At 44.5% G+C, this 27,870-nt stretch overlaps 1 protein-coding gene across 1 annotated transcript in view; it reads left to right on the forward strand.

Annotated features, from left to right (window-relative positions):
* The window catches only part of Kcnk1 (potassium two pore domain channel subfamily K member 1), a 43,412-nt gene extending 15,903 nt beyond the window's left edge, over positions 1-27,509 (forward strand). Inside the window, exons 2-3 of the mRNA XM_034522545.2 lie at positions 14,292-14,687; positions 26,359-27,509. Of these exons, the coding sequence (XP_034378436.1) occupies positions 14,292-14,687; positions 26,359-26,618 (656 nt within the window). The 3' untranslated portion in view covers positions 26,619-27,509. The remainder of the gene's footprint in view (positions 1-14,291; positions 14,688-26,358) is intronic.
* Positions 27,510-27,870: the final 361 nt, after the last annotated feature.

Genomic DNA, 27,870 nt, shown 5'->3' on the forward strand with positions numbered 1-27,870 from the left:
AGGTCAGAGGTCAATGTTGGCTGTCTTTCTCAATCACTCCACTCCGTGTTTTTTGAGACAGGATCTCTCACTGACCTGGAGATCAACATTTTATCTAGACAACCTTCAGGGGTCCTACTGTCTCTACCTCTCCTATGCTGGGAGTAGAGACCTATGTACCACTCCTTTTTGTTACGATAGCTTTTTGTAGGTGCTGTAATTGAACTCAGGTCCCTATGCTTGGGTGATAAAAACTTTACCAACTGAACCATCCTGAAACTGGGTATTCTAAATACTGTTCTTTGTATTGTGTAGCTGTTCAAGGTAATTTCTTAGGGTTTTAGACTCAGAAAAAGGACTGGCTTTTCTCTAAAATCTTGTTAGTCTCATTGTTGCTCAGGACACAGAATGTCACAGGTTCAAGTCCTGTCCCAGTTCCACAGAAGTGGTGTAGAATCCATGCAGATCTTGTGCCCAGTTCCCATCAGTCACCTTCACATTAATGATCTACCATTATCTTCAAAAAATGTGATTTTTTAAAATATCACATACAAGATCTTACCTCAGTCTCTTTTTCCTTCTTGTTACTTTCTTTGAAAGGTGTGAGCTTAGGTTCAGATACCATTGGATTCATGTTCTAAAATTTACAGTGGTAGTCATTATAATTGGGAAGAAGTTTAATGACACCTGCCGTGTATTTGGCATAATTCTAATACCTCTCAGGATGTTTTAATGATACATAGGGAACTTATGAATTTCAAGATTGCTGCTCTGCTGAGCGTTGATGCAGTAGATACTGCAGATAAAATTACCTGTGGCTTGAGGTCAATATTTCTATTTTGGTCAAGCTTCAAAAATGGCACATATAACTTGCTCATGCTAGCCCTTTTTGTTCTGGAAATACTTTTATTCCTGCCCATTGTGTTAAAGCTTTTCTTCAACAACATCAACATGTTGGCAGCCAAAGTACATGGCTTGAACCTGAAAATGGACAGTTATTTGATTAACAGGCTGGCAAACCAAGGATGGGTAAGATTCTGCACAGAGCCTTACCAACCTAAGACAGAAATACATTGCTTTTGATAACGCATATTCCATGACAGGCAAGGAAAGCATTCTTGTTAGAACATCCTAAGACAAGCTCAATCTTGTTAATAAAAAAGGGGGAGAGGTGGAGAGCCTTTGGAGCTGCTTGGCAAGAATCTGACATGGTCCAAGGACAAGGAAATGGGCTGCTTGGCAGGAATGTGACATTGGCCAAGAACAAGGAAGTAGGCTTCAGGCAGGAATCTGACATTAGGCTAGAAGAAAGAAGTCATTTTAGGAATCTAAATCTTAGGCTAGAACAAAAAAGTAGGCTTCAGACATGAAAATGACCTTGGGCTAGGACAGGGAAGTAGGCTCAGATACTTTGGTCATCCTGATAAGCCCTTAGAAACAGTTATCAGGGGAGTGTTTACATAATTGGGCTTAATGCCTTGCTTTTTCTTTCACTATTTGTGTTTATTGTCTTGCTTGTTCCTTGACTATTTGCATCTATTGTATTGCTAGACCCTCAACGTAGAACTGACCTTAATACATGCATGTAATTAAAATGTTATAAAAGCATAAAGAAGGAGGGAGGATACGATAGGGGGTTCTAGAGAGGGGAAATGGGAAAAGGGGACGACGTCTGTATTGTACATAAATATCCAATAAACAAAACAAAACAAAAAAGAAATGTGTGAACTCAAGAACTGAGTGTCACACTGATCCAGCATGTACAACAGCCATATACTTTCACAGTTCATGAACAAGCAGGACAACAGAGGTGTTTGAAGTGGAAAGTGAGATCCACCAGACTTGGATGGGTTTTGGGGGTTGGGAGTCCTCAACTTTTTGAGACAAGATTTAGCCATGTATCCCAAGCTGGACTTGAACTGGTAAGAATTCTCCTGCCTCAGCTACCTGAGTGTTAATATTGCAAGTGTGAGCTGCCACCTGGCTAACACTTTTGACTCTCTAGAGACCTGCCATTTAATCTTAAAATATCCCTCTGTTAATGTCAAGGTCAGATATTCTGACCTCCCCCAGTGTGGGACACTAAGATGCTTTTGGCCAGATGACCTCTAAGCAGTTAGAGGACCACAGAAACCTGATACTGAGTTCATGCTGCTAACCAGGGGTAAGCACTGGAAATTTGGGAAAACTCACTGATCAATCAGAGCCTGCTGAACGTTGCACCCCTAGTCTGCTATGATGTCATTCTTACAGGCATTCCAGCGCAGCATTCTTGAAAAGAAGATGGCCATAGGTTGACTCTTTCCTGAGAAACATGCTTTATCTTTAGCCTGTCTCTTTTATCTTGTGTCACAAGTGTTAAACTCTGACAGAGGCTGTTGTTAGCAGATGTCATAAGCAGGTGGTCCTGAAAAGGACAGGGTGTGACTCACAGAGGAGCTACTTACTGGACGCCTCACATTTGCTTAGCTAATACAGTGAGAACCAAGGCTCCAAGGGTCAGAGCTTGGCTGGGTTCCACCCATGATGCTTCTCCTGAGTGACAGGTACCAAGGTCAGCCCAGCAGTGAAGACTCAAAGGCAGAAGGAACTGATCACAGCCTGTGCTCTGTCTCAAAGCAGTGATGTGGAAGGTGTCCCATCCTTTGTCTGGCTGAGGTTCTCATAGAAGCATGACTGTGGAGAGCTGCTGGCTTTCTGTCTGACATGGGAGATCTGGGGCTTCTAGAATCTTCTGAGCTCATCCTTCTCCTTTGCTGGCCTCGAAAGGCGACTGGGAGACGTCAGGAGAGAGTTCGGTGCGCAAAGCACCTATTGTGCAAGCCCAAGGATGTGAGTGTGGATCCCCAGCACCCACATAAAGGTTGGGTGTGGTGGCATGGTGTGTGATTCCAGATCAGGGGAGAAAGAGACAGGAGGATCCTTGGGGCTTGCTGACAAGCCAGTGTAGTCAATCTGTGAGCTCCCATTCAGTAAGGGGCCCTGTCTCAAAATAAGGTAACTAGGTGTAAGGTGGAGGGGACTCACAATCACCTGTATTTCAAGTCCCAGGTAATCTGAATCTCTTCTGCACCTCCCCAAGCACCAGACCACCACAGAGTGGATCCCAGTCTTCTGGAAAAGCAGCCAGTATTCTTAATGGTGGAGCTATCTCGCCAGTCACGTGACCTATCTCTTCACCATCATATTACTAAAGACCTTAGCCAGGAAAATGTCTCCATTCTTAAAAGGGCTTTGGTATCTGTTTCCCTTGGTCTCCAGTCTGGCTATAGCTCTCTGTCTCCATTGCTCCTTGGCCTTTGCAGAGGCTCAGCTTACCTTTGTAGTTCTCCGTGTCATTCGGTTAATGTAGGACAGTAGCACTGAGTTCTGAAAACCTTAGGTTTAGGGAAGGTGGCATCCAGGCAATAGTGGTTCCTTCTGTGAACCTTAGAAACCTAGTCCTGGGCCAGCAAGATGGCTCAGCAGGGGTAGAGGCACTGGTCCTCTAAGCCTGACACCTGAGCTCTCTTCCTGGAACCCACACCAAAGCAGAAGACAACCGACTCTACAGAGTTATTTCCCAGCCTCTCCATGTACACCTTGACATATGTACTCACTCACATACATCATGTGGGTGTACACACACACATACACACACAGATGCATGCACACACTTTCCTGTTAGATAATTTCTAGGGGAGAGAGTGGGGGTTCAAGGGAGAGGGTATGTGGCCACATGCAAATATACATACATATGGAGTACATATAGGTGCTGGAGCAATTGCTCAGTAGTTAAGACTGCTAGCCACGAAATCATGAGGTTGTTTGGGTTTGCTGGATTTTGCTCTGGCACAGACAGGAGCTCTGGGTTCAGGAAGAGACCGGACTTCAAAGGTCTATGTGGAAAATGATGGAAGAGGAAGCTGATGTCCTCCCTGGTCTCTGCACCCAAGTTCAGGCATGTGCACCTGCACACCAAGGTGTACGTATACACCACATGCACATAAATAAATATAAAGTACATATTACACACACATCATGTACATATGCATCATATTCATATACATCATATACATACATATACACATATACAAATACAACCTTGTTTCATTCCTGTCTGAAGAGGCACCCATTAAATCCATTTAGTACAGGAGTAGTGTTTTCTTAAAAATTTTGTTTGTGTGCGTGTGAGAGTGTGTGAGGGTATGTGAGTATGTGTGAGTGTGTGTGTGTGTGTGTGTGTGTGTATCTTTAGAAGAACATTCTGTCAGAGTATGTGTCATGCAGCTTGTCCTTGGGGTGTCTCCATGTAGGTCAGCACATCTAAATAAACCAAACTAACATTCTGTGTTTGAGAAATGCCAGCACCTCCATATAAACGTCCAAGGGATTAAAAAAAATCTCACTGAATCTAGGAATATTGGGTGGCACTACTGTCCTTATGTGGCCAGTTTTTTAAGAGGTGGTGTGTAGTCTTAGTGTCAAGGAGAATGTTCTCTGCTTTAAAAAAAATCAAATCAGGGTTCTAATTTGTCTAAAATCCCTACTAATCGCCTGTAAAAATATCACATCAATTCAGAGTTTAGAGATTGCCCCAGGAGGAGACTTTTTAATCATTTCTAGTGTGGAATGTTCTGTTTGTAAGCAGGAGATTTTCTTGTTGGGATGGAGCAGGTATTTTTAAAGGAGATAGAAAAATCTGAGGGCTCAGGAAGAGAACTCTGTTCTGTGCCAAAGGAGAGTATTCTCTCCGGAGCAAGGAGAGGGGACAGTGGGTCACCGTTGTTCCTGCTGCTTGGGCCTGTCCATCACAGCAGCGTTTCTGGACAGCACAGGCTGGTCACTCTATGGATTGGAAGAAAGGGGGCTTGCCCTCTCTGCCTGCTCCCTTTCCATCTGAGTTTGCATCTAGAATGTTCCTGCAGACCCTTATGTTGAAGGCCTGTTCAGGTCTGTGTGCTCAGGAAACAGAGCCCCACTTGTTCATTTATTATTAGCTGGGGGTGAGAAGTTATAAATATAGGTGATTGGCAGAGCAGCCAAGATAAGAAGGGGACAGGAAGCAGAGTGTAATATCTACCTTCCCAGGGCTGTTCACTGACAGGTGGCCCTTGCTGCAGGACTTCCATGTTCTCTGGCATCTGTGTGGACAGACAGATGGCCAGCCTTTTGTGATTTCAGTCTGTGATGGGAAAACTGAAGCCATGCCACACATATGTCTTCTGTGAGATGTTAGAAGGTGGCGGGGATTCAAATGCACCCTCCCCAATGGGCTGCAGGCTCTGAGTCAGCAAGGCTTGATGGGAGCTTTGAGTCTAGAACATTCCGAGGGCCCAGACAAGCCTTGGCATCAACCAGGGTTAAAACGCATCTGTTGAGTTTTGGTAATAATTATTTCTTTTTGACAATTGTTTTTCTTTAAAATTGCATGATTTGTTTATTTATTTATTTATTTATTTATTTGGGGGCACGTGCCATAGCATGCATTTGGAGATCAAAACATTACTTTTGGAGGTTGGTTTTCTCCTTCCAGTGTGGGCCCTGGGAATTGAACAGTGGAAAACCCAATCAGTGACTCAGTGACCCAGTGACCCACTATCCTCTTTTAAGGGCACCTTTTCCCATGACCTGGAAATGGCTTCTTAGGCTCCACCCCATCAACACCCCACCACCTCACAAAAGTGCCACTCTAGGGAAAAAAGCCTTTAACATAAGGATCTGCAGGAACATTCTAGATACAAACTCTGAGATGGAAGGGGAGCAGGCAACCCCCCTTTCTTCCTGTGCTTGGGGTGAGCAGCCTGCTCTGCTTGGGGTTGCTGCTATGATGCACAGGCCCAAAGCAGCAGGGACAGCTGGCCGCTGGATCACGCCTTCCTAAACTGTGAGCCACAGGAACCTTTCTGCCTTCTAAGCTGCTTCTGTCGCTGTTTGCTGCAGTGGCTGACAGATGATCACCAGAATGGTAGTATGAAATAGAACCTGGGCTCCTGGGGTCGCTGCACCCAAGAGGTGTGACACAGCAGAGCCTCTGGCCTTAGAGGTGCCCTCCAGGGAGCCATCTGCCAAAGGCCATGTTCTGTGTGTCACCTGGACTACATCATGAAAAGCTGGGTCAACCTAAATGGATGCCTGGTTGAGTTTTCCATTTTGCCAATGTCTCCCACTGTGCCGGGTAGTTTTTGTCAACTTGACACAAGCGAGAGTTATCCAGGAAGAGGAAATGGACATCAGCTGATTTGCCTCCACAGGACTGGCCTGTAGGGAAGTCTGTAGGGTGCTTCCTTCATTAATGATTGGTCTGAGAGGGCCCAGCCCACTGTAGGTGATACGTTCCTTGGGGAGTTGAACCCAGGCCCTATAAGAAAGCAGGCTGAGCGAGCCCTGGAGAGCAGGCAGTAAACCTCTTCCCCCATGGCTTACTTTGAATGAGTTCCTGCTTCAGGTTCCTGCCTTGGTTCCCATAGTTGATGGATTGTAACCAGTAAGCCAAAGCCACCCACGCCTCCCCGAGCACAGAGTGTACAGTTTGTCCAGAAGGAACAATTGTCAAAGGTCCAGTGAGATGGCTCAGTGGGTAAAGGCACTTGCTGCCAAGTCTGGTGACCTGAACTTATCCTCAAGGCCCATATGATGGACAAAGAAAACTGACTCCAGAAATTTGTCCTCTGACTTGCACACACACACACACACACTCTGATTCACACACATACAAACACACACATGCACACAAGCACAAACACATCATATAGTCACAAATACATACACATACAAACACACTCATAAACCATACACACATGCACATACACATGCTCACACACACACTCACGCACACATCCACATGCATACGCAGTCATACACATGCTAACACACACTGTACACACACTTATATATACATATACTCATATGCCCACTCATACACACATATACACACTCACACACCATACACACCACACACACACACACACATGTACACACAAAAACATGCACACACATACATGTTCACACACATATACACGCTCACACACATTCACATCCACATCCACACATACACACACACCATACACATTCAAACACACACACACATCATACGCACACATACAGAGCAACAAAGAAACAAATTAATAAATATGACCTTTACAAGAACAACTGTCAAAGAAAATAATTTTGTTCCAATACTCAATGGATGCATTATGACCTTGGTTGGTACACAAGGCTTGTTTGTACCCTTGAGCTCAACTCAGAAAGAACAAAGAGTGTTGAAATACCTGCAGTTCTCTGGCGCCATCTGTCATGGTTTGGCCCCACCTTAAACATGAGTTTCTCATGGCAGCTAAGGCCAGTAAACATCACAGAGTGTTTCGTTTTTAGGATCTGCTTCAGTGTCCTGCTAAGCTGTCAATCAATATGAAGCACCCTATAAATGAGACTCAGTTTGGTTCGTACGAGCATAAAGAACTGATTGGTACCATGAGGGTTTCTGGGTACTGGGAGGCACTCTAAAACAAGCAGGGAGACATCTTGGCCATGGAACATGTATTTTAACAGAGAAGGACCACTTCACCTTCTATTCTAGAGTTGGAGTTTGTCACCAAGTGAGAGCTCTCTTGACTACTTGTAGCTTTTTTATGGTTAGGGACACATAGCAAACACAGCATCAAGAAAACAGTGTCTGGGCTGGAGAGATGGCGTCGTCATCATTAAGGTCACTGGCTGCTCTCCCAGAGGACCCAGTTTGGTCTCCAGCACCCATACTAGGTAGCTCACAGCCATCTGTAACTTCACCTCCAATGGGATCTGATACACTCTTCGGGCATCCGTGCACACTGCACACATGTGCACATACCCACACACAGACACACACTCATACACACCAACAAAGTTGCACCTCCTTGTCACTCAGCATTTTGAGTTACCTTTGCAGTCTGTCTTCCCAGTACATGGCGCCTAGCAGTTCCCAGGAGAAGAAAGATTAAATCCGGAGTTGTGCCTCAGGGAATGCCTGCAGCAGAGATTGTGCACCCTGTTATGAAAGTGCACATCTAGGAAATCTCTACAGTATATTAATTTTGAAATCTCAGGGTAGCGATGGCTTCAGGGTGGTTATGTTAAACCCGGAGGGGACCTCAGGGAAGTGTCAGGCGGAGGATGTAAGGCTTTGCTCAGTTGCTCAGCAGTAACTTATGCCCTTGTGCTCCCAGAGAGCTTTGTCTGTCATTCTTATTGGCTGCATTGATTCACCACCAGCATAATCCTGTTACTAACATTGTCAAGGTGGGGACTGAAGGGTGGCTCAGTGTCTAAGAGGGCTTGCAGTGCAAGCATGAAGACCTGGGTTCAGATCCCCAGAGCCCACATAAAAAGCTAGGTGTGTACCTGCAACCCCAGTACTATTTAGGGCAGACAGAAAGACACACAGGTCACTGGTTGGACATTATGAACATGATTTTTGGTCTGTCTGGGAGGGTGTTTCTGAAGGAGGCCAGCAGAGGGTTAGGATAAAAAGATCTACCCACCAGTGTCTGGTTATGTCCCATATGTTGAGGGCCAACACTGAACAAAAGATTAATTCTCTCTACCTCCTTGTGCTGGGGCCTCTGCTCTTGGATGTCAGAGGCTTTGCTTCTCAGGCCAATGTTCTGTTCTCTGTAGGCTGGAAGCCTGGAAGCTTCAGAGAAGGATGTGTTCCTTCTAACTCCTTATAGGTACACACAGTTCTAAGAAAAAGCAAACACAGTCCAGGGTTGCAAATTCCGTCAGGAAGCCACTGGTTTGTGTTTCTATTAGGGTGGATTTCAGTTCCTGGAGTTCCTTCCTGGGCCTTCTTCCCCACGGAGTGTGCACCAAGCTAACCATACAGAAGATACATTGTTCTTGCTAGTTATTGAGAAGAAGCAAAGATAGTTACTATACAGACTCTCAGAAGTATCTGGGACAGGTGAGAAAGTTGTTTGCTTTGGTGTGCCATGTGAGAGTTCACAAAGGTTTGCTGAGATATCATGAAGGTGATTTAAATATCTGAAGACCCATGTCAGCATGGCCTTAGGGTTTAGGTGTGAAATGTCGCCAATGATCTCATGTGTTTGCATGATTAGTCCTCAGATGGCAATGCTATACTGGGTGGATCTGAGCCACCTGGAGAAATTGAGTAGCAGAGGGGAAAGCCCAGCCCTGCTTCCTGCCCTAAGTCCCCTGCTTCCTCCCCTAGGCTCCCTGTTTCCTCCCCTAGGCTCCCTGCTTCCTGCCCTAGGCTCCCTGCTTCCTCCCCTAGGCTCTCTGCTTCCTCCCCTAGGCTCCCTGCTTCCTCCCCTAGGCTCCCTGCTTCCTCCCCTAGGCTCCCTGCTTCCTCCCCTAGGCTCCCTGCTTCCTCCCCTAGGCTCCCTGCTTCCTGCCCTAGGCTCCCTGCTTCCTCCCCTAGGCTCCCTGCTTCCTGCCCTAGGCTCCCTGCTTCCTCCCCTAGGCTCCCTGCTTCCTGCCCTAGGCTCCCTGCTTCCTGCCCTAGGCTCCCTGCTTCCTCCCCTAGGCTCCCTGCTTCCTGCCCTAGGCTCCCTGCTTCCTCCCCTAGGCTCCCTGCTTCCTGCCCTAGGCTCCCTGCTTCCTCCCCTAGGCTCCCTGCTTCCTCCCCTAGGCTCCCTGCTTCCTGCCCTAGGCTCCCTGCTTCCTCCCCTAGGCTCCCTGCTTCCTGCCCTAGGCTCCCTGCTTCCTCCCCTAGGCTCCCTGCTTCCTCCCCTAGGTTTTCTGTTTTCATCCCATTTTCTGCCCCAGGGGCTTTGCTTCCTGCTCTAGACTCCCTGCTTCCTACCTTGGTCCCCCACTTATTGCTCCAGGCTCCCCATTTTCTGTCCCAGGTTCATCACCACCAGCACACACAAGAGTTGGTCCTGTCTGCCACCATGCTGTCCCCACCTTGGTGGACTGTGGACTGTGCCCTGTCAAACTGGAAGCCCACATTTGTTCGTAGAATGTTTCCTTCAGAGATTCCATCACAGTTATAAGAAAACAGCCAATTACAGCCCTAAATTAGAGACTAGGCAGAGCAGTACTGGAGCCGTTGTAGTTACAGGACCCAAAAGGGAAGACTGATATTGTAGAAAGGTGATGTTCATATGGCCACCTGTCGTGTTTACCCTCCTGAGACTCACAGGTGCAAAGCTGTGATCAAACATAGCAGCCAAGGAGCCTGAGACTGGAACTTAAGTGGAGACCTGTCTTCCTAGGAATTTAACTCTTTTGCTGTTTTTGGAGGCAGTCTGTGCCTCAGTTCTATTCCCTGTTGTGATAAAAAAAATTTTAAAAAACCAACAACAACAACGAAAGAAAATTCAAGGAGAAAGGGGTTGGAGGCCCATGATTCCATGACAATTTGTGACTGGGGCAGGGACCTGAAGCTCACTATATAGGTCACACTATATTCACAGTTGAGAGCAGAAACAATGAAGACTCACTGCCTATGCTCAGCTTGACTTCTCTACTCTCATAAGTTCAGGATCTCCAGCCTGGGAATGGTGCCGCCCACTTCCAGACTGGATCCTCTTACATCAAACAATCAAGACAACACCTTACAAGCCAGACAACCTGACCTAGACAATCTTTAACTAAGACTCACTTCACAGATGACTCTAGACCATGTCAAGTCGGTAATTAAAATTTACCTTCACACTTTCCACTATACAAACGGATTTATATAAACATCAAGGGGGGTAAGAAGAAATGGCCCTGGGTCAGGATCCCATGCACATAGTTTTTAGCCTCTTAGCTGGATTCTATTACAGGCATAAAAATATCTTTCTGCAGCCAGACCCCGTTACTGTGTGGTGATCATGTTTATAGCTTGAAAAAAGCATTATAGTCAATGAGATTTAGCCAACATGTAATACAAAGAAACAGAGTAAAAATTATGTCCTCAAGCTGTGTTCATGTATGGACATGTGTGCATACGTGTGTGCATGGATGCATGTTTACAAGAATGTATGTGTGTGCGTGTGCGTGTGCGTGTGTGTGTGTGTGTGTGTGTGTGTGGTGAGCACATGCCACATACACATGCACACAGGGGTAAAGGACAAGCTTGAGAATTGTCCCTCAAGTGCTGTCACCTTGTTTTAGAGACAGAGTTTCTCACTGGTCACTTGAGCCATCTCTCCAGTTCCTTAATCCCAAAAATCTGTTTAGTTTTTGACTCCCCCATCATGAAAACCTAAATCTCCTAATTTATTGGGATGGATGAGACAGAAGACCTAGGCTGTGTGGCGTAGATGTGTCACACTTTAAAAAAGGATTTGTTTATATATTTATTTGTGTGTGTGTGTGTGTGTGTGTGTGAGTGTATGTGTGTGTGAGTGTATGTGTGTGTACCACATACATGGAGTGTCTGTGGATACTGGAAGAGAGCATTGGATATACTGGAACTGAAGTCATGGGCAGTCATGTGGGTGTTAGGAACAAATCTCAGGTCTTCTGCAAGAGCAGCAAGTACTCAACCCTCGAGCCATCTCTCCAGCCCCATTTAACCCTTTCAAAACAGAAAATTCATAAAAATACCCACTAAAAGGGAGTAAATCACAAATATACACATTTTTATCTCCTACCTCAAGATCACTTTCTTTCCTCTACAAACTCCCTGCTAATGTCATTTCTGTCCTGTGAAATCTCTGCTTAACTGTCCTGGCCTGTGAATGCCTTGTACTCTTAGCCACAAGCTTGCAACTCCACTCCTGAATCTCAGTCTTGCTGTGGTTCAATAAAAAAACTGTGTCCAGAGTCTAATTCTAGTTATCTCTGATTGATGTAACCTGTCTTCTAGTGAAAGCTCTAGCTTCTGGGGACTGAGGGTCTGAGTGCTGGGCTGCTTGACTGGCAACTGGTCTCATTCTTCTCCATCAAAAGAAACATCCAACTTTTCCCCTTTCCATATGCTGCCTGAATGTGGCACACTATTGGCATCTTTCATGCTGTGTGGAAGCCCCAGCTCTCCAAATGTCAAGCTCAAAATTAGCCTCAGCATCCTAGAAGCTGTTGGCTGCGTGGGGGACCAGATGGGTTCAGAAATTCATGCTTGGAGTGATGGTTCTTAACCACTTGGGGACATGTATCACTCTTGAGAATTCTATAAAAGCATGCATATGTGGATGGATGTGTACATTTGTACGTGGCTTCAGAAGATGATCTGTAGTTTACTCATGAGCTGTGAACCTTCTGGGGCAGGCAATCAAGGGATCTCTGTGTGCGCGTGCGTGCGCTCAGAGGGTGCAGAGGTCAGAGGAGGACATGGGGTATCCTGGTCTCTTACTCTTGGTTTTATTCCCATGAGATCAGATCTCTTTCTGAACATGGAGTTGGCCTGGCTGCCAGGAAGCCTTGGTTGTCTTTTTGTTCCCCTGACCCCTTACTGAACGCAGGTTTTGGTTACATGTATGGTCATTCTTGGCCTTTTACATAGGCACTATGGGTTTGGACTCAGTTCCTCAGGGGCTGAGGACAATTATGTCATCTCTTGAGCCCCAAGAGATATTCTTTTTGGTCTTGTTTTGTTTATTTGTTTGCTTGCTTGCTTGCTTTTTGTTTTTGTTTGTTTTTAAAATATCAAATACTTGAGAATGAGATAGAATTTGAATCTACAAGTGAGGGATTGTGGAACTGTTATTTTTAAAACAAGATATATTCCCAAGATTGCATTTTGAAACCTTTTTCAATTACACTAACGTGTCATTTTTTTTTCAGAACCTAATTATATTTTTAAATGCACTTAGCTAGCTCTCTTGAATGGGCTTGTTCACACAAATTTGCCATTTCCGAAGGAACCCCTCATGGGATTTCAGACATGGTCCAGAGAGCCTCTGCCTGGCTGAGTGCTCTCTTACTGGCATTTGCTCCCCAATAGGCTTTTTTGATAATGATTTTGAGGAAAGAAAAACAGTCACATGTTATGAGCAACAGTCACTAGTCCTAAAGTAACTAACAATCACTAGTCCTAAGTAATAGTCACTAGTCCTAAATAACTCAGTAGTTTTAAAGTAACTAACAATCACTAGTCTTAAAGTAACAATTGCTAGTACTAAATAACAATTGATCAGTCAATCACTAGTCCTAAAGTAACAATCACTAGTCCAAAAGTAACTGCAGCGGTTTTACTGGTTGGGCAGATTGTGTCTGGAAATAGCAAGAGGGAAATGTGTGGAGTTCTGGATGGGTTCTGAAGCTAGAGACTGGACTAAGAGACTGAAATAATTACCCACTGAAGCAGAAGTAAACTTGACTCACTGGGATTTTGCTTTCTGTGCCTTTAGTGTATCTGCTTCACCCCACCCCACTCCCTTACTCTTATCAGCCTGCTTCCCCTCACACACCTTTATTTGTCAGTCAGTCCTGCTGGGACATTCCATGAGTCATCTGGTTCAGACAGGAGTGTGGTTTATCTTATAGATAGAAGTTGATGAGGATCCCGTGAAGAGCAGGGAGAGAGAGGGATCAACTTTGATGAGTGGGGTGAGTTTTTCTGGGTGGTCTGAGGTGATGTGGCTGCCGTCCTTTAGCACCCAGCCCTTCCTGCTCAGCCCTGCAGTGTGTCTTAACTCAGAGACTTATGCTTGAGAGGAGCTGAGCAGAAATCATGAAGAAGGGAGGAGGGGCACTTCAAATGTCACCAGAGGGGATCTTGGGGGAGGGACATCCTAGCTGTTTGTATCTTGAGCAAGGAAATGGACATGAGACAGGATAGCAGTCATGAAACTGAAAATTCATTAAAAAGTAGGAATAGTGGACGGAGAGGTGGCACAGAACATTGCATACTGGAGTTCGATGCTCAACGCTTACCTCGGGTGGCTCTCATCTCTGCAGGAACCTGCACTCATGTACACACAGACTCACACAGACACATAGGCATGTGTGAGGTGAAAATAAAACCGTAGAATACCCTCCACAGGATGGGAGCAGGCCACATGTGGTTCAAGAGTCCTGGCTTAGGATTCAGGGCTCCTTCTTACCGAAGGCCAGAGAGGAGTTATTTGAAAGGATGGATCTTTTTTTGGCTGCTGTAGGTAATTGGTTTTCTGTTTGCTGGAGCATGCTTATCCAATCCTTGGAGTGGTCGGGAACAGTCTGAACGAAGCCTTTCTTGTTTGCTGGGTCTTACCCTTTAACTTACTTATGATTCACATATCTTGCCTCACAAATGACTGTCACCCCTGCTGAGTTTTTCAGACCACCAGAGGTCAGAGCCTCTGAAGGCTCACACTTAACATTACATGTTCTCTCTTCCTTACGGCCCGCATGCACGTTGTTGCCTACCTTGCTTTCTGCTTCCGGTGCACTCACAGAGCTTTTCCTCCTTACAGGCTATGGCCACACGGTGCCCTTGTCAGATGGGGGCAAGGCCTTCTGCATCATCTACTCCGTCATTGGCATCCCGTTCACCCTCCTCTTCCTGACGGCCGTGGTCCAGCGTGTCACCGTGCATGTCACCCGCAGACCGGTCCTCTACTTCCACATACGCTGGGGCTTCTCCAAGCAGGTGGTGGCCATTGTCCACGCTGTTCTTCTGGGATTCGTCACCGTGTCCTGCTTCTTCTTTATCCCAGCCGCCGTGTTCTCTGTGCTGGAGGATGACTGGAACTTCCTCGAATCCTTTTACTTCTGTTTCATCTCCTTGAGCACCATCGGCCTGGGGGACTACGTTCCAGGGGAAGGCTACAACCAGAAGTTCCGAGAGCTCTACAAGATCGGAATCACATGTGAGTACCTGTGGCAGGCAGCATGTCTTGTGTCTCTTCTGTCCCCCACGTTTCACTTTGTCTGGGGACTGAAAATTGTGCCTCAGTACCTGCTTGCTTTCTCTTTGGAGTATTTTCTTTCTTTCTTTTTTTAAATCTCTTTTTAAAAAATAGATTTATTTATTTCATATATGTGAGTACACTGTAGCTGTCTTCATGTACACCAGAAGTGGGCATCGGATCCCATTACAGATGGTTGTGAGCCATCATGTGGTTGCTGGGAATTGAACTCAGGACCTCTGGAAGAGCAATCAGTGCTCTTAACCGCTGAGCCATCTCTCCAGCCCTCTGAATGTTTTCTTTTGCCCCTGACTTCCCACAGCTGCCACTCTTCACCGGTCTCTCCACAGCTCTTATTGCTTAGTTATGTTTCAAATGCTCTGTGTCTACTGTGTTTTCATGTGGAGTGCACAGGTGTCCCCGCTGAGTGTCTTATGGGTATTTTTGTGGGGGTGTGCATGTGTCCCTGCTTCTTGGAGGACAACCTCCCTGGTCCTTCCTCTAGTGCGTTCTTCAGGCTCTCTCTTTGGCTTGGTATTTCATCAAGCTGCCTAGACTGACTCACCACTGAGCTCCAGAGACCCACCTGTCCCCAACAGCCATCTCGCCATCTCTGGGATCACAACACAGGCTAGGACAACAGCTGTTGCAGCCCGTACTGCCCGTTCCGGTCCGAGGGTCAGGGTCTAGCGAGAGAGAGAGTGGGGATAAAGGGGAAGAGACGCGAAGAATGGAGACAAGACAGAGATTCTGATCAAGTCTCGTTTATTGAAGGGAATTCTGAGCTATTTATAGGCTTTTGCCACGTGCCTTGTAGGCGCGTGGATACCACGTGCCTTGCAGGTGTTGATATGACGTAAGCCTTACAGGCGTCTATAGCGTGGACAGCACGTGCACCGCAATGCCTTGCAGGCGTGGATAGCACGTGTGCCTTACAGGCATGTATGGTGTAGATAGCACGTGGACAGCACGTGAACTGCAATACCTTGCAGGCGTGGCCACCACGTGCACCTTGCAGCTGGGGGCAGTAAGCAGCAACACAAAATATGTGGGATATCAGAGTGTGCTTCAGCTGTTGTAGGCTATTGAAAACCAAATCTTTCGTCAGGGTATATGGTTCCAGATGGCTGCAAAGTTGATCTAGCCGCTTTCTGCTAAAGTCGGCTCCCAACAGGTCCCCCTTTTTAAATTTTTTTCAAAAGGGAAGGCTGGGAAAACTTACGGAAACCGTGCCTGTCCTAGGTTGGAACAAAGGACACCAGCCTCCCTTTCCCGTCCTTGGATACTCAACAGCCATTGGTTGAGCTCCTGTCTTAGGATGGTGAGGCCTCCCTTCTTTTAGGGGCAAGGGTCTCGGTATGCTCTCTTACCCATCACTGACTATCTGGCTTAGCGCGTAAGTTAGGGGTTAATCCTCATCAGTCTTGATGACAGAGGTTTCAGAATCTCCTACTTCCAGCCTGTAATAGTGGACCTGTATGGGTTTCATTTGTATAGTATCTCGTACAAAAGCCATCAGTTTGTTGAACCTTATTAACCCAAGAGACAAGAGACTTAGCAATGCCTGAACAGTCAGTATAAAAGCAACACTCTTTTTTAAGGGTAACACATAACTCCCTCTATCAGAGGAGTAAAAAGTGTAAGCCTCTTCTATTCTGTTTATAAATGTCTTATATCAGAATCTAAATCTATATAAATACAAAACTGATCATAGCTTTGATCTAAAGAAAACTAAGGAAATCCCTGTTCCTGCTCTAGTCAATCTCAAACCCAAAAAACAACTATAGTAACTGTGGTAGTGGGTTTTCTGCTAATCTAAATTCCCACTAAATCTAAAACAATCTAGTTCCCCACTAAATCATAAGTCAGGGAATCAAGAGTCCAATAGAGCCACCCTGGAGATATGGGTGGTGATGTCTTCTTCAGCACTGATAACTTCCCAAGTCAGGTTTACTTGTTGATCTCTTCCAATTTGAAGGCAATTGTGAAGCATCTTCATGTTTCCTGTGAAGAAAAAATACGCTTCTCAGGGGGTTTCTCCTCCCTGGATTTGTTATTGTTGTCTATTTGTTTAATCAGTCTCTCTGGCAGCCAACGTGCAGCACCTGCAGTTTGGGAATATATGCAAACAGAACCTCTTCCCCAGATAAGCACTGGGTCTGGCCCATTCCAGGTTCCAGTTAATGGATCTTTCCAGAGGACTGTTGCAAAATTTTTTTTTGTATGAGGATGCCAGAATCTATCTGCAGCAGATTTTCCTTCAGAATCCAAATTTTAAAAATTTAAAATGAAGAGTGCATGATGAAGGATATTTCTGGGGGATCCCTTGGTAGGGTACCATTCCCCCTTTTTAATTTTTTCAAATTGACATTTAATGGTTTGATGTGCCCTTTCTACTATACCTTGGCCCTGTGGATTATATGGAATACCCGTTTTATGTAGTACTCTCAATCTTTCACAAAATTGGTGGAAACTGGAGCTTGTATAACCTGGGCCATTGTCAGTTTTTATCTGTTTAGGCACACCCATTACAGCGATTGTAGCAAGCATATGAGCAATCACATGCTTGCTTGCTTCTCCAGTTTGTAATGTTGCATAGATGAAACCACTGTATGTGTCTACACATACATGTATATATTTTTGCTTGCCAAATTCATTATAATGAGTAACATCCATTTGCCAGATACTGTTTGGTATCAGTCCCTTTGGATTTACACCCAAATGAGGAACTGGTAAAAGTTTAACACATGATTGACATTGTTTGACAATTTGTCTAGCTTGTTCTCTGGTAATTTTAAACATAACTCTTAAGGTTTTAGAATTAAGGTGATGTAACTCATGAGCCTTTATGGCCTGATCCAAATTAGATTTTTGATCTGATAAAGTCACTGCAGCTATTCGAGTAGCTAGGTCTGCCTTGGTATTTCCTTCAGAGAGAGGACCTGGTAGCCCAGTGTGGGCTCTCAGGTGTCCTATAAAGAATTTACACTTTCTCTTCAAAATTAATTGTTGGCACTGTAAAAACAAATCAGCTGCTTCTGAGGAATGCTTTATTTGTGCAGCAGTTTCTAGCAGAGGGATAGACTGAGCTATGTATGAGCTATCTGTATAAATATTAATGGGTTGATTTGGAAATGCTTGAAACACAGCAATAACAGCATGTAATTCAACCAATTGAGCTGACACAGATGATGTAGCAAAGGAGATTACTTGATCTTTAAAGGCATAAGCAGCTGTTCCTGATGAGGAACCATCAGTGAAAACTAGCAATGCTTCCTTGATAGGTTCATGTGCAGTACGAGATGGAAAAACAAATTCATGATGATTACAAAACTGAACCAATTTATCTGGTGGATAATGATTATCTATCTGACCAGCAAATGAGGCACATGCAATAGGCCAGACTTCAGAATTCTGCATAAGCCAATCAACCTGATGCCTTGTATAAGGTTGTACTATGACATCAGGATCTTTTCCAAAATATTTTTGACTGTTATCTCTGCCTAACATAATCATATCTGCTACAGCTGCATAGTATGGATTAAGAACCTTCTTGGGGGATGAGGGAAGATGAACCCATAATATGGGTGCAGTTTGCCAAAAAACTGCAGTAGGAGTCAGTTTAGTGTTAAAAATAAGAAAATATAAAGGCTTAGAATAATTAATATGAGTTACAAATTGGGATGAAATAGCATTCTCTACCTTCTGTAAGGCTTTTCTACCCTCCTCTGTTAGAGCCCTGCCAGATTTAGGGTCAGGATCTCCCTTGAGAATATCAAACAGAGGCTTCAATTCTCCTGTTGTAAGTTTCAAATATGGTCTTAGCCAATTAATGTCTCCCAGTAGTTTTTGAAAATCATTAAGTGTCTTAAGGGAATCAGTCCTCAGTGTGGCTTTACTATTAATAATACTTGGACCATTAATCTGAAATCCTAAATAAGTATATGGGTCTTGTAATTGCACCTTTTCTGGTGCTATTTGTAACCCTGCAGTCTGTAAAGCTGTTCTAAGATCATCAAAGCACTGGAGTACCTGTTTTCCATCTTTTCCAGCTATCAAAATATCATCCATGAAATGAATCATGTAAATTTGCTTCCACATAGTTCTAACACCCTCTATGGCAGAAGCCACAAACTTTTGGCACAAGGTAGGACTGTTAGCCATACCCTGAGGCAATACCTTCCATTGATATCTTTTCATAGGTTCTCTAAAGTTTATAGAGGGAATACTGAAAGCAAAACGTTTTCTATCATTAGGATGTAAGGGGATAGTAAAAAAACAGTCTTTTAAATCTATAACTATTTTATAATAACCTAAAGGTATGGCCACCGGTGTGGGCAGCCCAGGTTGTAAGGCTCCCATTTTAATCATGGTTGCATTAACAGCCCTCAAGTCTTGCAACAATCTCCACTTTCCTGATTTTTTCTTAATGACAAATATTGGGGTGTTCCAGGGAGAGTTACTCTCTTCCAAATGCCCTGCCTGTAATTGCTCCTGCACTAGCAACTGGGCAGCTTGTAATTTTTCGGTGGTTAGGGACCACTGATCCACCCAGACGGGCGAGTCCCCTTTCCAGGTGATGGGATCCGCACAACGTCCTAGGGGTGCAGCTGAATCAGTAGCCCCCATCAAAAATACCCCAAGCCTCTTCTTTCATTGTTACCATAAACTTCAGTAGGATGAATAATTTCATCTTCACCTTTTCCTAATCCTTTGTCTGGGGAAAGCTCAGAGTTTACCATTTGAGCCATGATTACTTCATTAGGGCTGCACATAATCAATCCCAACTGAGATAACAGATCTCTGCCCCAGAGATTAATGGGAAGGCCTGAGATGACATAGGGTTGTATATTTCCTGTATTTCCTTCTTTATCTTTCCACGTTAGCACCTTAGAGCTTTGTAGTGGATTTTGACTTTGGCCAATACCCCTTAAATTGGTTAAGGTTGGGGTCAGAGGCCAGGTAGCAGGCCAATCACTTTGTTTTAGGATAGTCACATCAGCTCCTGTGTCAACCAAGCCTTGGAATGCCTTTCCATCTAGCCAAATTGTCATCATAGGTTTTTGTTTAACTATAGGCTGTACCCAGTATGCATCAGAGGAACCAAAACCTTGATCCCCTCTTTTAGGATTCTTATATTTGTGATTAGTAGGGTACAATGGAAGTAACAATAGTTGAGCTATCCTCTTTCCTGTAGGAATGGTGACTATGTTCTGAATTGCCTGCGCCATTACCTTAATCTCACCCTGATAATCATTATCTATAACTCCAGGAAAAATTTGTAATCCCTGCATAGTAGTACTGCTTCTTCCCACTATCAGGCCAAACACATTTGGATAGAGTGGTCCAAACACTCCAGTGGGTAAAGCCTGAGGTCCCATTTCTGGGGTTAATATTGTGTGGGTGGCAGAACTGAGGTCCAGTCCTGCGCTTCCTGGTGTTGCTCGACTAAGTTCAGAAAGGGATTGGTGTTTGCTGGTAGGACACTGACTGCTCCATAAGCCTGTTTTGGCTTGTGTTGGTTCGGGGCCTGGAGCTGGCCCCTGTTCCCGTTTCCCTGATCATAGAAAAGGGTGTTACCTTGTGCGTCTCTTTTAGACATACAATGACTAGCCCAATGCCTTCCACGTTTGCAACGTGGGCAGAGCCCAGGCTGTTTTCTGGGCTGTCTCTGGCTTAACTCATTTTCTACTTTGCAATCTCTTGCAAAGTGTCCAGGCTTACCACATTTAAAACATGCCTTTCTGTCTTTATTTGCCAAAAAATCTCTTACAGATTTTCCTTGCATAGCAGCTGCCATAGCTAAGCCCTGTTGATAAGAGGGACCTATGTCAGAACAGAGTCTGATATATCCCGTAAGGTCTGTCTTTTTCCTATAAGGTCTAATGGCCGCTTGGCAGGCAGGATTAGCATTTTCATATGCAAGTTGTTTCACATAATCTACACCTGCCTCTGCATTGCCAAAAATCCTCCCTGCTGTTGTCATTAATCGATGAACAAAGTCAGAAAATTGTTCATCAGGTCCTTGCCTGACTGCTGTTAAAGATGCACCAGGGTCTCCCTTTACCGGGAGTTTACGCCAAGCCTTCATGGCTGCATTTTGAATTTGAGCATATAAACCTGGGTCATATTGCATCTGGTTATCACTAGAAGCAAATTGCCCTTCTCCTACTAAGGCATCAAAGGACCAACCATTGCCTGCCTGAATGTTTCTCCTAGCTGTCTCTTTACAATTCTCATGATACTCTGATTTCCAAATAAGATAGTCTCCACCACTAAGAACTGCCCTCACTAACATATTCCAATCACTAGGAGTTAGCCACTCCTCTGCAACAGATTCTAAAATTGCAAGAGTAAAGGGAGCAGTGGCACCATATTGAGATACTGCATTTTTTAATTCTTTAATAATTTGAAAATTAAACCCTGTGTGATGTCTCCAAGCAACCCCTTGAGCGTCTCTGGTCTCTGATACAGGGAAAGCCTTAGCGTCTCCCTCCTCTGGCTGATCTGTAGCTGAACTAAGGCTAGAGGATAGGGACTGCCTTTGGACACCAGGTTGAGGAACATGAAAATCCGGGGGATTTTCGCAGTTAGTCTCTTGAGACCTCTTCCCTGTCCTTAATTTCTGTAACTGGTTACTTAAGCCCTGATACTCTTTTTCTAACTCTATCAGTTGTTTAAGGGTAGTAATTTTGTCCTGTAACTCCTTTTTAGGATCTACAACCATTGTCTCCATTGGGGGAGCACTTGGAGGTGGAGGCACATAGAAAGAGGGCATTTCAGCGTCATAAAATTTAACTTCCTCTTCCTCTTGGTCAGCACAATCTGGCTCTGACAAATTGTCATCAACCTTTGGTTGTATTTTGGATTCTAACTTACGCTTCTTTTTATTTTGAACAAAAAGGACAGCATTCAAGAACAAAAGCAGAAAATTAACACATGTGAGCAGCAAACAAAACCAAAACAGAGAGTTGAATTCAAGCTGACTAATTTCTTGTCCCATTTTCATTACCTTTCTCGAAACAAACCAAAACAGAGAGTTGGATTCAGGTTGACTAATTTCTTGTCCCATTTTTCTTACCTTTCTCAATGCGGCAGATTCCTGCGGCAACCAATAGATCCTTCTTCCGTAAAGTCCCTCACTGGGTCTCTCGTTCCCGCTGCCTCTCGTTGAGTGCCAAACTGTTGCGAACCCCCCACGCTTGGGCACCAAACTGTTGCGCTTACTGGAGCCCGATGTTGGACGCCAAACTGTTGCAGCCCGTACTGCCCGTTCCGGTCCGAGGGTCAGGGTCTAGCGAGAGAGAGAGTGGGGATAAAGGGGAAGAGACGCGAAGAATGGAGACAAGACAGAGATTCTGATCAAGTCTCGTTTATTGAAGGGAATTCTGAGCTATTTATAGGCTTTTGCCACGTGCCTTGTAGGCGCGTGGATACCACGTGCCTTGCAGGTGTTGATATGACGTAAGCCTTACAGGCGTCTATAGCGTGGACAGCACGTGCACCGCAATGCCTTGCAGGCGTGGATAGCACGTGTGCCTTACAGGCATGTATGGTGTAGATAGCACGTGGACAGCACGTGAACTGCAATACCTTGCAGGTGTGGCTACCACGTGCACCTTGCAGCTGGGGGCAGTAAACAGCAACACAAAATATGTGGGATATCAGAGTGTGCTTCAGCTGTTGTAGGCTATTGAAAACCAAATCTTTCATCAGGGTATATGGTTCCAGATGGCTGCAAAGTTGATCTAGCCGCTTTCTGCTAAAGTCGGCTCCCAACAAACAGCTTCCCCAAGGGTTTGAAGAATCCAACTCAGAGCCTCTCACACTTGTGAGGCTCTTCACTGCCCGCCATCTCCCTCCCTGACCAATGTCTGTAACCGTGTCACGGGTGTGGTAGGCCACTTTTACTAAAGTAACTTACTTTACACTGTTAAATATTTTACACACAAGAAAATAAGGCCCATCTATCCACCCGTCCTGGTCACTAACATCACATTCTTTAATTTTCCAGGAAATTTCTCAAAGTGGTTGCTGACCTCATTTTATTTTGCTGTCCTTATGTTTTGAAGTTACCAGCATTAATTGCTTTTAGGATTTAGTGTGGACAGTGAAGTAGACAATGCTTTTAGATTAAAGTGCCTTTAGCATCCACATAAAAAGCCAGGTGTGGTGACATGCCAGAATGAAACAGATACAGGATGATCCCAGGGTCGCTGACAGGTCAGGCTAGCTGAAAATGCAAGCTCCAGGTTCAGTGAGAAGCTCTATCTCAAAAATAAACTGGAGAGCCATGGAAGACATAGAATGTCAACCTCTGGCATCTGCATGCACATTCACCAGCAAACACACCGCCATGAACACATGCACATACACACAACACACAAGCTGGTAAAAAGACATCAGTCATCCATTTGGAAGAAACTGCTTATTTTCTGCCTGAGCCCTCCCGAGCAGGACAAGTAGCAAGCAGTTGCAACACAGTTTCCATTTCAGCTTTCTCTCCATTCTTTTTATCTAGGACCCAGCTCAGTCATGGCTTCTAGGAAGTCATGGATTCTGAGCAGCTGGTGACCTCACCCCGTCTTGGTCTTGTTGTTTTAATCCCACAAAGTGGTTGGTTGATCTGTGTGTGTCCTTGAATATTTCCGTGAAATGGTAGGTTCACCAGGAACAAAGCTGGCACTCAAAACTCCAGTGCTTTCCATGGCTTCTGGCTCCAATTCAAGCCCAGCAAATATTTGCCAGAGTCCTGCAATGAGGATTTCATTCTCTTTATATTTTAGAGTCTGTGTGTGACTCGGGGACCACCCCATAGGCCACCCTCCTTGCCTGTTGACTGTCTAAGTTGCTTATAATTTGTTAGCATGGCAAACCACCTCAGAGTGGAGATCTTTTTGTATTTATACTTCTTATATTTGGAATCTTTTAAAAAAATAAGATCATGGGCTCCAAATGAATATTCTTTTTCTCTCTCTTTCTCTCTTTTCTTTTCTTTTCTTTTCTTTTCTTTTCTTTTCTTTTCCTTTCCTTTCCTCTTTCTTTCTTTCTTTCTTTCTTTCTTTCTTTCTTTCTTTCTTTCTTTCTATCTTGACTCACAGACCACAACTCTGAGGTCTCCAAATGGAATACACATCCACACAATCACCAGCATCTGAGTTCCCACCCTCCTTGGATTGACAAAAAACAAAAAATTGTGTGTGGTTTTGATGACAATACAGATATCATCTTAACTTTTGTAAAGCTAGCAGGCAATTGTTTAACTTCCATTTTGCTTTCTGATTTCTTCATGAATTAGAGACGTAGAAGGTCCCCTTGGTTGTGTGTTCTGGTTACACTTTTCTCTGTGTAACTTACCCTCTTCTTTCTCCTGGTATATGAGCTCTCTCCACTTTCCACAGAATACCAAATCCCCCCTTAACCTGCTCTCTTGTTACAGTGTGGACCTTGTTTTTCAGGTAGCCAACCAGGACAGATTTTTATGCTTGGAGTGTTCAGGACTTGATCATGTAAGGAATGAATGTTCCGAAGATGTAGGTGGGATAAAAGCTTGCCTGAAACCCCGTGGGCTCTTTTGATAGTGTTCCAGAGTCTGCTTAAATAATAACCACTGAGGGAGTAGATCCTTTTAGTGACTACCAGTGCTACTGCAAACACAAGAAAGTCCCCGTGGCTCCAGCTTACTGCCAAAGCCAACGGTCAAAGCTGAAGATGCCTAAACTGTGCCCAGCTATTCAGGGCCCACCCAAGCCCCAACAATGCAAACTTTAACTTTCCTTGTCTGCCTTTTCTGGAAATCTTTCTTTTATAATTTACTCCTGGGACATGAAATGAGTACTTCAGATGTTTCCTGATTATTTTTTTTTTAATGTTGAAACTGACTTAAAATCACTGTTTGCCCATCACATGTTCTAAGACGTAGTAGCTATCCTTCCGGAATAAGAAAACTGTACTTACCTAGTGAATGGTTCATGTGCCCAAACACTGACAGTGACATCATAGGAGGCTTAGGAAGCAGATATTGTGGCAACACTATTGAGTGCTTTGAAAGTTGCTCATGAAACAGGAAAAACATTTTGTGAGTCTCTGATTCTAGAGCTGATGAGGAAAGGTTCACATTAGGTGATTCTTACAAGCCATTTGACCTAAGGAAAACTACATTAGCAAAAATTGACTGCTTTATTCCTCTAAGAGTGAAGCCAGGAGAGTGCAGGATGCCTGGCTTCAGGCCGAGGCATTAGCCGTGTTGAGCAGCGGGGAGCAAATTAAAAATGGCTGATGTTGAGAAAGGCAAGAAGATTCTTGTTCAGATGTATGCCCAGTGCAGAAAGGGCAGGCAAGCATAGAATGAAGCAGATCTCCAGGTCTGTCTGGGCAGAAGACAGATCAGGTCTCTGGATTGTCTTACACAGGCACTAACAAGAGTGAAGGCATGACCTGGGGAAAGGCTCTGCTGGATAATTAGAGAACCCCAAGAAGCACAGCCCAGGAACAGAAATAATCTTCACTGGGATTAAGAAAAAGGGAGAAAGAGCAGACCTAATGACTTATCCTGATGAGTAATACCACCTGCCTTATTTATTACAAAACAGTGTCTCGTGGCTTTTAATGCATTCCATAATTCAATTCATACATCAGAATTCAGATCATGAATGGTACCAATGTTTCTGTTGGACAGTTTGGATTTAGGTACAAGTGACTGGTAGTACAGTGGATATCATTCTTTTGAAAATAACAATTCCAGTTGTGTAAGTTTTTCACTCTTCTCCCTCCATTAGTGACATTCAACTTTTTACAAAGATGAGGTGTCACTGCAAAAGCAATAGAATGGTTTTATACTTAGATTTATGTAACAAGAAAAGTCCCTCATTGCCTCGGAACCAAGCAGAAGACCAAGCTGTGTTTCAGTCTGCGTTCACTGGCCTGTACAGGCAGTGGCTAAACATCCGGAAACAGCTGTCTGTTCTTGATGATGCCGATTTAAGATTTAAGTAGAAATCCCTGTGTCAAACATTGCTGTCTTTCAGTCCTGAATGGCATTTTGATGTGGTTTGTCTATGATATCAAATAAAGTGTGTTTAACACCTAAAGACAGCTGAAGCCATGCCTGGGGAGATGGCTCGGTGGGTAAGAGTGACCACAGTAGGCATAAGGACCTGAGCTTGAATTTCCAGCACCCACATAGAAAGCAGGCTGCACACCTGCAGCCTTAGCTGGCTGAGGTGGACGCAGGATGATCTTGGAGCTTGCTGGCCGCCAGCCTAATACCAGGTTCAGTGGGAGACATTGTCTCAAGGAAATAAAGTAGAGAGTAACAGACAGGACACCCAGTGTCCTTTGGCCTCTGCACTCACATGCATAGGTACACCCTCCTACTCGTGTGACGCTCACTCACACACCAGTCTGAAGCCTGTGATTGTGACTAGTCCAAGTTCATCGGTGGCTAAGTCATTTCGTTCTTCTCTGCAGTCCTCCATGAGATGTGTGGATTCCAAACCTTCCTAGAAATCAGCTGGAGTGGACCTGCCTGCTGGAGAACCCTGTGTGTGGCGTGGGACAGGGGGAAGTTGTTCCGTCTTGGTTGTATGGCAACTAGGTCAGACTAAGACGCTGCCTGTTTTCTGCCTCACAGGTTACCTGCTCCTCGGACTCATCGCCATGTTGGTCGTCCTGGAGACCTTCTGTGAACTCCATGAGCTGAAGAAATTCAGGAAAATGTTCTATGTGAAGAAAGACAAGGATGAAGACCAAGTTCACATCATGGAGCACGACCAGCTGTCCTTCTCCTCCATCACTGAGCAGGTGGCCGGCCTGAAGGAGGAGCAGAAGCAAAACGAGCCTTTTGTGGCCTCCCAGTCAACACCCTATGAGGATGGCTCTGCAAACCACTGAGTGTGGGCCACCAGACCCCGGACATGAGGCAGGACCTTGACGGTGTCCGTTTTTACAAGAAAGTCAAAGCTAAGATGATGTTATTTTAAGAAATATCTACTGTTAACAATATTTTAAAAAACAGGGAACTTTGGATTCTTGGGGTGGGTTTTAATCCCTGGGCAAATGAGGTATGTGCCTGTAACTCATAGGAGATGCGACCACCTGGTGCCACACACTGGGGACAAATACTTGAAACAGTGTACTGCAGTGGGTGGAGGCAGATTTTATATGTAACTGGGGACTCTGGGTTTGCATTCCAATCATTTTGCCTACGGCTAAGCAGCAACATTTATATTTACAAACAAAAAAAGTCTATAGAAATGTATTTTATAAATATGTTTAAGTGTCCTGGCTTGCATGTGCCTATCCAAAATGATTATTTTTGTAGAGTCTAAATTAATTGTATTTATAATGAATAGGCCACCATCCACTGTGTACATAGAACATATAAATATGTTTATATTCTGTACATATGTGTAGGCTACCAGATATCCCTGTACTTCTTAAGCCAAGATAAGAGGTATTTTTTTTCTTTTTGATTTCTCTTTATACTAAAGAACCCAGAATTGCCACAACAAGATAGGAGGCATAACAAACTCAAGAGAAAATCAGTATGATATTCTGTTTCTGTATACATTTCTACCCTCTTTTGATGGAGTAGGACCAGACAACAAGTGAGGGAGAGTTGGTGAGAAGGTGAATCGATTTGGTCTGGAAGACATGCCGCCATTTCTACCCACCTCACACTAAAGCACAACGGCAGTGCCCCCCTCCCCTGAACAGATTATGTCAGGTTAATCTGAGAATTCTACATTTAGAATCTGAAATCAATAAAACGGCAGATTGTAATCCTGTGGTTTATTACGTCTGATGTACATTGTCTATGTATGCCTCACTTTAGAGATACTATACAGTAACAGTTCATTGGTGTATCTGGGACATCAGGATAGATACTATACAGTAACAAGTCATTAGTGTATCTGGGATGTCAGGATAGATACTATACAGTAACAAGTCATTGGTGTATCTCGGATATCAGGACATTTAATAAGACCAGGTATAGACAAAGTCTAAGAGCCAGCAGAGGGGACACCTGTGGCTCTGTCACTTGAGCTACATTCTGAGTGTGGGATTCAGGAAAGCCCTTTTGTGTCCTCAGAGTCTAGATGCCTTGTGGGTGGAAGAATTATTTAACACAATGGCTGTCACA

The sequence above is a fragment of the Arvicanthis niloticus genome, chromosome 18, assembly GCF_011762505.2.
Source record: "Arvicanthis niloticus isolate mArvNil1 chromosome 18, mArvNil1.pat.X, whole genome shotgun sequence".
Classification (NCBI taxonomy): Eukaryota; Metazoa; Chordata; class Mammalia; order Rodentia; family Muridae; genus Arvicanthis; species Arvicanthis niloticus.